This window comes from Pristiophorus japonicus, chromosome 8 (genome assembly GCF_044704955.1).
Source record: "Pristiophorus japonicus isolate sPriJap1 chromosome 8, sPriJap1.hap1, whole genome shotgun sequence".
In the NCBI taxonomy this organism is placed as follows: Eukaryota; Metazoa; Chordata; class Chondrichthyes; family Pristiophoridae; genus Pristiophorus; species Pristiophorus japonicus.
The window spans coordinates 190,922,502-190,935,329 of NC_091984.1; the positions used below are offsets into that span (position 1 = coordinate 190,922,502).

General features: G+C 49.1%; 1 protein-coding gene across 8 annotated transcripts in view; it reads left to right on the top strand.

Moving 5' to 3' along the window:
• The window catches only part of taok3a (TAO kinase 3a), a 207,590-nt gene that overhangs the window by 123,646 nt on the left and 71,116 nt on the right, over positions 1-12,828 (top strand). For all 8 annotated transcript variants that reach the window (XM_070887693.1, XM_070887690.1, XM_070887689.1 and 5 more), the window contains 2 exons: positions 8,405-8,498; positions 8,967-9,048. In XM_070887693.1, coding sequence (XP_070743794.1) covers positions 8,405-8,498; positions 8,967-9,048 — 176 coding nt within the window. The remainder of the gene's footprint in view (positions 1-8,404; positions 8,499-8,966; positions 9,049-12,828) is intronic.

Consider the following 12,828-nt stretch of genomic DNA (forward strand, 5'->3'; position numbering starts at 1 on the left):
AAACTGTCTATCTCTGTCTCAAATGTATTCAATAACTCAGCTTCCACAGCTCTCTGAGGCAGCGAATTCCACAGATTTACAACCCTCAGAAGAAATTCCTCCTCATCTCAAATAGGTGGCCCCTTATTCTAAGATTATGCTCTCTATAGTTCTAGTCTCCCCCATCAGTGGAAACATCCTCTCTGCATCCACCTTGTCAAGCCCCCTCATAATCTTATATGTTTTGATAAGACCACCTCTCATTCTTTTGAATTCCAATGAGTAGAGGCCCAACTCACTCAACCTTTCCTCATAAGTCAACCCCCTCATCTCCGGAATCAACCTAGTGAACATTCTCTGAACTGCCTCCAAAGCAAGTATTTCCTTCCTTAAATATGGAAACCAAAACTGCACGCAGTATTCCAGGTGTGGCCTCATCAATACCCTGTGTAACTGCAGCAAGACTTCCCTGCTTTTATACGCAATCCCGTTTTGCAATAAAGGCCAAAATTCCATTGGCCTTCCTGATCACTTGCTGTACTTGCATACTAACCTTTTGGGTTTCATGCACCAGGACCCCAGGTCAGCACTTTGCAATTTTTTTCCATTGAAATAATGGACGATTGAACAATTGTGGTCAGAGTCTCTGCAGTGACCACACTCGACCAGCTCCACTGGGCGGGTCACATTGTTCGCATGCCTGACACAAGACCCCCAAAGCAAGTGCTCTACTCAGCACTCCTTCACGGCAAACGAGCCCAAGGTGGGCAGAGGTAATATTTCAAGAACACCCTCAAAGCCTCCTTGATAAAATGCAACATCCCCACCGATACCTGGGAGTCCCTGGCCAAAGACTGCCTCAAGTGGAAGAAGTACATCCGGGAGGGCACTGAGCACCTCGAATCTCATCGCCGGGTGCATGCAGAAACCAAGCGCAGGCAGCGGAAGGAGCGTGTGGCAAACCAGTCCCGCCCACCCTTTCCCTCAACGACTGTCCCACCTGTGACAGGGACTGTAATTCTTGTATTGGACTGCTCAGTCACCTAAGAACTCATTTTTGGAGTGGAAGCAAGTCTTCCTCGATTCCGAGGGACTGCCTATGATGATATCTCCTCTGACTTTCAGCAGCTTAAAGTGCATGCTGTCAGGGCAGGCTGGCTTATCCAATATGAGCTGTGTTTTTCAGGACCAAAGCTATTGCCTAATAATTATTCGAAATCCTCCTCTAGTATACCGACATGTACAGTTCCACCATCATGTGTCAAAACTGATGCAAAAATTCTACCCTCGATAATGTGGTGTGTGTGTCAACCGTGGCTCAGTGAGTAGCATTCTTGCTTCTCAGAAGGTTGTGGGTTGAAGTCTCACTTTAGACACTTGAACACAAAAGTCTAGGCCTGACATTCCAGTGCAGTGCTGAGAGCGCTGCACTGTTGGAGGTGCCGCCTTTCAGATGAGATGTTAAACCGAAGCCCCGGCTGCCCCCTCAGGTGGGCATAAAAGATCCCATGACATTATTTTGGCATCCTGACCAATATTTATCCCTCAATCAACCAAACAAAAAAAATTATCTGGTCACGATCACATTGTTGTTTCTGGGAGCTTGCTGTGCTTAATTGGTAGCCGCACTTCCTACATTACAACAGTGAATACACTTCAGTAGTATTTCATTGGCTGTAAAGCACTTTGGGACATCCTGAGGTCTTAAAAGATGCACTATCAATGCAAGTTTTATTTCAGGAGGGATGTAAATGATTTATTAATGTCAGGTGTGGTTCCTTGCTTGTCACAAAGTGGAAAATAAATTTGAATTCTATTATTCCACTCCTTTCTGATCGGTAGTTGTACTGGTCCCAACTCCCCAGGAAATCCCTAATGATACTCATTGTTTTATTCCCATTGATCGCTCCCTGAAGGTTGTCTTTGTTCCTTTCTGTTGATTGGTTCCTGACTGATTAATTCTTCCCCTTGGAGGAGGTCATAGGGGGGGAGAAATGTTTGCTGTGTTACATTGCAACATGGGCATGTATTGATTGTGAAGTTGAGTACACTATATCCAAAATATTTCAGAAACTGGTGCCTTGCCAGAGATTGTGACATTCCAACATCCCAAATCTATTACTTAGGATTACATAGGATATTGTACAATATTTATACTTATCAAGTCTAGACAATTCAGTGCAATTTGGTATTTTATAGTAAGCCTTCCCCGGATTATTGCAATTTAATGCAAGTCTGCAGAGGATGCTATGCTTTGAACAATCATCTCGTGGAACACACAAAAGAGGGCAGAAGGTCCTCTGACTATTGCATTTTAGGTAGGAGTTCTTGAAGATTAATGGCCCTGAAATCCAGGTTTCTTCCCGCGTGCGTTCGACTAAAAATAGGAGAAAAGATGCGCACTTACCTTTTGGTCAAATGCTTGCCAGAGATCCCGGACTCGAGGCCCCTTCTTGCGCAATGGAGCGCGTTCATGTTGGGACGTCTGTAGGGTTCACGTTGGGATGTCCGTCGGAGTCACGTGGGCCTGGACACCCAATCACGGTGAAGTATTTTCTCATTCACAGTAATAGGAGTTTCGTAAGTCCAAGACTCCTATTACTATGAATGAGAAACATCCGCAAACACTACATAAAACATTTTTTTAAAAAAACACCTCACATAAATACATTATAGAAATTAAAGTTGATAGAAATGTTATTGGGAAAAAAAAAGTTTTAATTATGGTTTAAAAACAAATGTATTTTAACATTTTATTTTAATATGTTTTTAAACTCTTATGCTGGTAAAAGTAGGCTATGCGCCGCCTTTTATCAGGCGCAAGAGTTTTAAGGACATTCGAAGGGCAAGAGACGGACAAATAGCCCAATCTCTGCTGTGGGAATGTCCATGCTCCCGAGATGTGGCCATCTGTCAAGTCAGAAACTTGACAGATCGGAAAAGCTGGTTTTCAACGCATGCACATTGCGTGACGAAAACCGGCTTTTCCGATGCCTTCCAAGGTCCGTACGGACCCGGGAGGCCGGAATTTCAGGGCCATTATTTCTGCTAGGAAGTAAGAACGCTTGTCGAAACACTTAGAGAATTCCCCCATGTCCTTAATTTTCCTTGGCAAATTGTGAACCATTGGCTTGGCGAGGTTCTTCTGGAAACTACCTCTCCGTATCTACCCTGTCAATCCCCCTCAGAATCTTATCTCTCACCTCTCATTTACATAAACTCCAGCGAGCATAAACCCAATCTACTCCAATTAGGACAGATGATCAAAAGCTTGGTCAAAAAGAGGTTTTAAGAAGCATCTTAAAGGTGGAGAGGTTGAGGAAGGAAATTCGAGCTTGGGGCCCAGGTGGGTGAAAGCACGGCCACCAATGGTGGAGCGATTAAAATCGGGAATGCACAAATGGCCAGATTTGGAGGAGGACATAGTTCTCGAAGGGTTGTAGGGCTGGTGGAGGCAATCGGGATAGGGAGTGGCAAGGCCATGGAGAGATTTGGAACTAAGGCTGAGAATTTTAAAATCGAACTGTGTTGCAGCCAATGTAGATCAGCAGGCACAGAGCTAATGGGTGAACAGGATTTGGTGCGCATTAGGATATGGGCAGAAAAGTTTTGGATGAGCTCAAGTTTATGTAGGGTGGAGGATGGGAGAACGGCCAGGAGCGCATTGGAATCGTCAATCTAGAGATAACACAAGTATAAATGAGTGTTTTGGCAGCAGATGAGCTGAAGCAGTAGCAAAGTGGGGCGACGTTACGGAAGTAGAAGTAGATCTTGATAGAGTAGATGGGCCCAAGTTTCGGACTGCGCCGTTCCCTGGACGCCTGTTTTTCGCGCCACAATGTGCGCCTAAAAAAAACTTACAAAGCTCCGCTCCCTGCAGGTCATTTGCAGCTCGGCGCGGCACAGCACGAGCTGTGGGCGGCGGAGCTAGGTCCCTGCGCTGAAAACAGTGCCGGGACCTCTGCACATGCGCGCTACAGTGGGCGCGCATGTGCAGTAGCTCCAGGCGCCCAAAACTCTCTGGGAGGGGCCCGAAGCATGCAGCCCCTAGCCCTGGCCGAATGGCCTCATTGGGGCTGCGTGCATAAGGCTGCCTCACACGCCCAGCTCCTGCTTCCTCCCGACTCCTCCCCCACCCCCCACCCCAAGGACCCGGCCCCGATCCGACTTCTCCTTCCCCCCCCCCCCCCCCGACCCGACTTGCGCTCCTCCCCCCCCCCCCCCCCCCCACCCGAACCAACCCGACCTCCTCTCCCCGCCCCCCCTCCGACCCGACCCGTGCTCCCGACGCGACCCATCGCCACCTACCTGTAAATCTGGTGCTGGGGACGGGCCCTGCCCGAGGTGCTGGGGACGGGCCCTGCCCGAAGTCCTGGGCCCGGCCCGTTCAGCCCACACCCCCCTTCTCCTTTTTCCCCCCCCCCCCCCGCCCCTTCTCCTTCCGCCCCCACCCCCTTCTCCTTCCCCCCCCGCCCCCTTCTCCTTCCCTCCCGCCCCCTTCTCCTTCCCCCCCGCCCCCTTCTCCTTCCCCCCCCCCGGCCCCTTCTCCTTCCCCCCCCCCCCGCCCCCTTCTCCTTCCCCCCCCCCCCGCCCCCTTCTCCTTCCCCCCCCCGCCCCCTTCTCCTTCCCCCCCCCGCCCCCTTCTCCTTCCCCCCCCCCGCCCCCCTTCTCCTTCTCCCCCCCCCCGCCCCCTTCTCCTTCCCCCCCCGCCCCCTTCTCCTTCCCCCCCCCGCCCCCTTCTCCTCCCCCCCCCGCCCCCTTCTCCTTCCCCCCCCCGCCCCCTTCTCCTTCCCCCCCCCCGCCCCCTTCTCCTTCCCCCCCCCCGCCCCCTTCTCCTTCCCCCCCCCCGCCCCCTTCTCCTTCCCCCCCCCCGCCCCCTTCTCCTTCCCCCCCCCCGCCCCCTTCTCCTTCCCCCCCCCGCCCCCTTCTCCTTCCCCCCCCCCGCCCCCTTCTCCTTCCCCCCCCCCGCCCCCTTCTCCTTCCCCCCCCCGCCCCCTTCTCCTCCCCCCCCCCCGCCCCCTTCTCCTTCCCCCCCCCCCGCCCCCTTCTCCTTCCCCCCCCGCCCCCTTCTCCTTCCCCCCCCCCCGCCCCCTTCTCCTTCCCCCCCCCCCCCGCCCCCTTCTCCTTCCCCCCCCGCCCCCTTCTCCTTCCCCCCCCGCCCCCTTCTCCTTCCCCCCCCCGCCCCTTCTCCTTCCCCCCCCCCCGCCCCCTTCTCCTTCCCCCCCCCCGCCCCCTTCTCCTTCCCCCCCCCCGCCCCCTTCTCCTTCCCCCCCCCGCCCCCTTCTCCTTCCCCCCCCGCCCCCTTCTCCTTCCCCCCCCCCGCCCCCTTCTCCTTCCCCCCCCGCCCCCTTCTCCTTCCCCCCCCGCCCCCTTCTCCTTCCCCCCCCCGCCCCCTTCTCCTTCCCCCCCCCGCCCCCTTCTCCTTCCCCCCCCGCCCCCTTCTCCTTCCCCCCCCCGCCCCCTTCTCCTTCCCCCCCGCCCCCTTCTCCTTCCCCCCCCGCCCCCTTCTCCTTCCCCCCCGCCCCCTTCTCCTTCCCCCCCCGCCCCCTTCTCCTTCCCCCCCCGCCCCCTTCTCCTTCCCCCCCGCCCCATTCTCCTTCCCCCCGCCCCCTTCTCCTTCCCCCCCGCCCCCTTCTCCTTCCCCCCCCCGCCCCCTTCTCCTTCCCCCCCCGCCCCCTTCTCCTTCCCCCCCCGCCCCCTTCTCCTTCCCCCCCCGCCCCCTTCTCCTTCCCCCCCCGCCCCCTTCTCCTTCCCCCCCCGCCCCCTTCTCCTTCCCCCCCCCGCCCCCTTCTCCTTCCCCCCCCCGCCCCCTTCTCCTTCCCCCCCCCGCCCCCTTCTCCTTCCCCCCCCGCCCCCTTCTCCTTCCCCCCCCGCCCCCTTCTCCTTCCCCCCCCGCCCCCTTCTCCTTCCCCCCCCGCCCCCTTCTCCTTCCCCCCCCGCCCCCTTCTCCTTCCCCCCCCCCCGCCCCCTTCTCCTTCCCCCCCCCGCCCCCTTCTCCTTCCCCCCCCGCCCCCTTCTCCTTCCCCCCCGCCCCCTTCTCCTTCCCCCCCCGCCCCCTTCTCCTTCCCCCCCCCCGCCCCCTTCTCCCCCCCCCTTCCCCCCCCCGCCCCCTTCTCCTTCCCCCCCCCGCCCCCTTCTCCTTCCCCCCCCCGCCCCCTTCTCCTTCCCCCCCCCGCCCCCTTCTCCTTCCCCCCCCCGCCCCCTTCTCCTTCCCCCCCCCGCCCCCTTCTCCTTCCCCCCCCCCCGCCCCCTTCTCCTTCCCCCCCCCCCCCGCCCCCTTCTCCTTCCCCCCCCCCGCCCCCTTCTCCTTCCCCCCCCCCGCCCCCTTCTCCTTCCCCCCCCCCGCCCCCTTCTCCTTCCCCCCCCCCCGCCCCCTTCTCCTTCCCCCCCCCCCCCGCCCCCTTCTCCTTCCCCCCCCCCCCGCCCCCTTCTCCTTCCCCCCCCCCCGCCCCCTTCTCCTTCCCCCCCCCCCCCCCCCGCCCCCTTCTCCTTCCCCCCCCCCCCGCCCCCTTCTCCTTCCCCCCCCCCCCCGCCCCCTTCTCCTTCCCCCCCCCCCCGCCCCCTTCTCCTTCCCCCCCCCCCGCCCCCTTCTCCTTCCCCCCCCCCCCCCCGCCCCCTTCTCCTTCCCCCCCGCCCCCTTCTCCCCCCCTCTCCTCCTCCCTCTCCTCCTCCCTCTCCTCCTCCCTCTCCTCCTCCCTCTCCTCCTCCCTCTCCTCCTCCCTCTCCTCCTCCCTCTCCTCCTCCCTCTCCTCCTCCCTCTCCTCCTCCCTCTCCTCCTCCCTCTCCTCCTCCCTCTCCTCCTCCCTCTCCTCCTCCCTCTCCTCCTCCCTCTCCTCCTCCCTCTCCTCCTCCCTCTCCTCCTCCCTCTCCTCCTCCCTCTCCTCCTCCCTCTCCTCCTCCCTCTCCTCCTCCCTCTCCTCCTCCCTCTCCTCCTCCCTCTCCTCCTCCCTCTCCTCCTCCCCTCACTGACAGACAGTGATAGAGACACACTGGGGGGGAGGTGGGCATCCCAGCACGCTGTTGGAGGGCTCCCGGTGCTGCAGTCGGTAAGTAGAAAATGTTTTTATTGATTTAAAAAAAAAATTATTTCTTTTGATTGATTTATTGGTTGATTTATTGATGTGTTTATCATTTATTATTGATGATGGCTCTTTATTTGTAAAACTGAAGTTTTTAATGTTTGTAAACTTCCCTTTAAACCCCCCCTCCCCCCATTCCCTACGCCTGATTTTCTAAAGTGTAGACAAGGTTTTTTTCGAGCACACAAAAATCTTCACTTACTCCATTCTAAGTTAGTTTGGAGTAAGTTTTCACTGGTGAAACTTTGAAAACAGGCATAAGTGGCCGTACACGCTCCCTTTTGAAAATAAAATTCTGTTCCAAAGTGAAACTGTTCTAACTGACTAGAACTGGAGCAAATTAAATGCCGAGAATTTGAATTTCTCAGATACTCCGTTCTACACCAGTTGCTCCAAAAAATCAGGAGCAACTGAGGCCAAAACTTGGGCCCGATATATGGTCGAAAACTCCTCTCTGGGTCAAATGCGACATCAGGGTTGCAAACGGTCTGATTCTGCCTCACAGTTGCCAGGGAAGAGGGATGGATTTGGTGTCTAGGGAATGGAATTTGTGGTGAGGTCCAAGGATGATGGCTTAGGTTGTCCCAGTATTTAGCTGGAGAAAATTTATGCCCTTCCAATACTGGATGTCGAACAAGCAGTGTTGACAAAATCTGAGATGGTGGCGGGGTCGGGAGAGATGGTGGGGAGGTAGTTGCCCTTGAGAAAGTGGTAGTGGGCAGCCACCTTGATCCACTACAGTCTGTGTAGTGATGGCCAGTATTCAAAATTTGCTTCCCCCATATTGCTTGCAGAGATTTAATTAAGTATGGTATATGAGGGGAACAAATCTATCTATACCTACAGTGGATAAGGAAAGTGCTATTTATCTCTGAAGATCATTGGACAAAATCTTTCAGTGGAAGTGTGTAACCTCTGATTTGGCTTGAGCAATGTCACAAGCTCTGCTAGATTTATTCAAACAGTTGTACCCCAAGTTGGGACATTATCACCCATTTTTCACAAACTTGTGTAAAATTTGAAAGGTGCACTTTGCTTACAGACTGCCATTTCCTCTTTCATTTCAGTAGCATGAATTGCTAAATTATTAATTCAAATGCATGATGCAACATTTAAGGGCAAAATTAACTTGTGTCTGAGTCCATTTATTATGAACTTTTTAAAAATTGTGTGTGCTCAATAAGCTTGCACCTTGTATGATTACCATAGAATAGATCTTTAGTAGGTTAAAAGGAGATCTTAAGTAGGATTACTCTCTATGACGACAGTTCTTATCCATCTGGGTTTATTACTGGCCATTGTGGATATAACTTTTCAACATGCGCTCACGATTTTCTTTTTCTTAGCTGAACGCAAGCCACCTTTGTTCAACATGAACGCAATGAGTGCCTTATATCACATTGCCCAGAATGAATCCCCAACACTTCAGTCAAATGAGTGGTAAGTTCATATTGACGAGAGAGATTTATCAAATCACATTTTTATTTTTTAATCAATAATTAGCATAATATTTAAATATCATGTTTTGAAATTGTTGGTATTTGTTATAATTTGAGATTTTAAAAAAACTTTTAAAATTTAAATAACTTGCCTGAATAACTCAATTTCAACTGTATTTTTGCCAAATATGACTGTAGTCATTGTTCTGCGTGTCTATATCTCTCTTCAGATTTATAGAATTTCAATTTCTTAATATACTTACTGGTTTGTATTTTTTTAATAAAAGTTTGAATAGCCACAATGTTTTTGTATATGGTGATAATGGAGAAATCTAAAAATGATACCTATTTTGTGTGAACTTGAGACTGACAAACACTAAATTTGGGCTGTTAAAGGGATTCCTGAAAGAATTCAGAAAGACGTGGTTGCTGAAAATTGATTTTAACGTTTATGATTTGTATTTGGTAGGTCTCACTTTTTTAGAAACTTTGTGGATTACTGCCTGCAAAAGATTCCACAGGATCGACCAACATCATTGGAGCTTCTGCGGGTAAGAACTTTAGTACTTTGTACCATACTGATCAGTTATAAATATTCAATTAATTCTTTTGGGCCTCAACTACTGAAAATTAATTCAATTCAAATAATATATAATGCATTAGTTTGTCATTGATTTCAGTATAAACTATTGAAGCCCTGTAATGATACCCTACTTATGCATGATTTACCAGTTGTGGTTTCTGGGTCTCATCACACTGTTCAGACTAGTTTTGAATATTGGTTTGCTTATCGTTCACTGTGTTCTCAAAGAACATAATGTGGAAATACAAAACAACTGTTTAGGCCATCAAGCTAATTCCAGCATTTTCAGGATCTGTATGACCAACATTATTAAACAATGTAAATAAAAAGCTGATTATGACTGGTTAATTATATGGCCCAATATGATTGATTGTAACATTTAAAAGCATCCCTTTTGAACCATTTATAAATTGAATTAAATTCATCTTTTTCTACCCCCCCCCCCCTCCTCCCACCAACCAAAATGATTATCTAATTGAAGTAAATTTTGCATTATTTCTTTTTGTATGAAAATCGGAAGCCATTCTATACTCCCCGTGTCAAAAAGGGTATGGTATTTTGATTTTATCAGTACTTATGGTCTATTTTTATGTCCCAGTGCATTATTTTTCTCATTTATAGTACCCTTTGGCTGACGCTGTACCTTTTTAAAAATTCACATAATCTCTTCCATACTTTAATAGCATTAAAGGCTAAAGTATTCTAATCTTGGCTGCAGTGTCATCCATTCATTTCTTGAAATACTTTTTGAAATCGTTGTACAGTATGCCTTGAGCTACCTTTCTGTGCATCAGTTAGTGGTCAGTTTCTACACCAGTAACCTTTCTATATTTTGTGTTAATTAGGAATGTGAATTGTTTGTAAATAGTTTACAAGCACTTCAAATTGCTTCAATACAAGTCAAATCAAAATGAAGTGAATTTTGAATAAGCAACAGTGCACTTGGACTTGTAGACTTAAGTGATGTACATAATCCCGGTGTAGGGAGATGTGGCGTATTAAAACAGCCTCTTGTGTACTGCTGAACAAAGGTTGTGGGTTGAGGTATTTCCATGTGAACTACTCGGTACTGAGTAACCTCCTGAACTCTGAATTATATTGCTAGTTCCTTACATTTTAAGTATTTGGAACTTATAGATTAGAAGTGGTTGAAGTTAATTTATTGCACTGTCCAAGATAGTTTTTAAATGTTTTGAACTTTTGAAATATTTATTTAATTGTAAACTTCCCCCTTTCTGCATAGTGTTGACATGCTGTGAGTGTTCGTGGAAGGGAGATTTCAGATCATTTAATGTGATTAGTTGTATTGGACACTAGGATAGTTTATCCATTCATGAAGAGATTTTTCTGTTCTGTGATTTATTTACGACTATTTAATTGAACCAGTTTCTCAAAAGGACACTTGATGGGCTTTGAACTGCTTTTACTTACCAATGGTTTAAAGTCTGATATTAAGAGATCTAATTGAGGTATTACATTTTGGTAAGAAAAATAGGAAATTACATATTACTTGGAAAATAAGTATCTTAAATGGGGTAGAGAAGCAAAAGGATCTGTGAGTACAAATGGACCACTCACTAAAAGTAGGTTAATAAGGCCATTTTTATTTTAAGAAAAGCAAACCAAACTCCAGGATTTATTTCTAGAGGGATAGATGAGAAGTTATGCTAAACTTCACATTTGGAGTACTGTGTAAAGTTCTGGTTGCCATATTATAAAAAGGATACAGAGGCACTGGAGATTGTGCAAAAATATTTATAAGGCTGATACCAGAACTGCATCAGGAAAGGATGAACAGGCTTGGTCTCTCTCTCCTCTTGAAAAGAGAAGGCTGGGGAGTGACCCAATAGAGATCGTTAACTTTATGAAAGGTTTGAGAGAGTGTGTATATCAATTTATGGGGAAGAGCAGAAATAGAGGCCATCAATACAAGATCGTCACCAAGAAATCAAATAGGAAATTCAAAAAAAATGCCTTTACTCGGAGTGGTGAGAATGTGGAACTCACTATCACAAGGGAATGGTTGAGGTGAATTGTATAGATGCATTTAATGGGAAGCTAGATAAGCATCTGAGGGAGAAGGGAATAGAGGGTTAATTTAAGAGTTTGATGAGGAAGGCTGGCAGAAGGCTCGAGTGGAGCATAAACGCCGGCATGGACTGGTTGGGGTGAATGGCCTGTTTCTGTACTGTATATTCTATGTAATTAGCTAAGGCCCATGCTATGCAATGAATTATATATTTATAAAAGAGGGAGACTAGTATTTTACAGGCTGTTGTACCATGTTGGTCTGGTGACTATTGTCTTGTGCCATTACACATCATTTTCAGAACTTTTTTTTGGGGGGGGGGAGGATGGAGCGAGATGAGAGTGCACCTTCAAATTGGGAAAATGAATATAGAATTGATCAATTTGATATTTGCCCCAGTGAAATGGATAAACAGAATGATTGATGATGAGTGAACTATAATAACATATAGAAGCTGCCCTGCTCCCATTCAAAGAAAAAGCTTTGCTACAATGCAGCTGTTACAAATTCCAGGTCTTGCTTTAGATATTCACTGGTTAAGCATCCCCGATTTCCTTCGCTCTCCCATTGGGTGCTGTGCTTTCAGCTGTCTCGGCCCTCAGCTCTGGAATTCCCTCCCTAAACTCCCCTGCCTTTCCCCTCAAGACGTGCAAGAGCTCCGTGCCAATTATTTTGTCTGTATACACTGTAAACGGTCTGTTTAGTGGTATGCTTGTACAGGTACAATGTCCCAAAGCCGGAACTCTGGAAAAACTGAATTGTCCAAAATGCATGTTGTGCATCGTGGATGGAGTCATCCTGAATCCCGAATTATTCTCTGAAAACCGGACATTTTGAGGCGGCCAAGGTGGCCACTTCAGAAAGTGGCCTAGCTTTGCAGGCCAATGCAGTTTTTCTTTGTCTCCAGCAAGATTTTTGAAACCAAACCAAAATATTAAGGGACGAGGCAACAAAAAAGCGCTGCACCGGGGGGCGGCGGGTGACAGGAATCGGCAAGGAGTAGTGTGAATGTAGGGTGTAGAGGTGCTGAGCGAGTGATGGAAATTCAGCACCTCATCCACTCTGTGTGGCACCCTGCCAATAGTCCGATGACCAGCCACCGGGCTCACTGACTCTCTCTGGAGGAGTTGAGCCATCAATGAGGTCGAGAATCTTTCCCCTCAGCTCCAGATATCCCTAAGCACCAGTGCGAGCAGCGAGGTCCAAAATCCATCAAAACCCGGCACGGATTCGGTCACGGATTCATGATTTCAGACTCTTGATTTTCTTGTCTGATGTCCGGAAACCCCCAAAATCTGGCATGGACTTAATCCAGAGGATTCCGGATTTTAGACGGTGTACCTGTACTGCCTAATATCTAATCATACAATAGCATAACTCACGAGTGCAACAATAGGACCCTCTTGTGAACCAAACTGGACATTCATGTCCTTCACAAGTGTCTCTGTGTAACTAATCTTTTCAAAGGCAATCCAAGAAAAAACTTGGTACGACAAATTGTTAACCTATTATTTCTTGGATAGCAAGAAAACAATGGATATAATTGGAACTCATTTAATCAGTACAACTTGTCTTTGTATAATAATACAAAAATTAATGAATATACTACATTTTTCCCATTTCAGTGAGCCATCTTGATTAACACAACAAAATACTTCTAACTACCTGCCTACATTCTAAGCTTCTGAATCTGGTGAAAGTCACCTAGTAGCCTTGTTT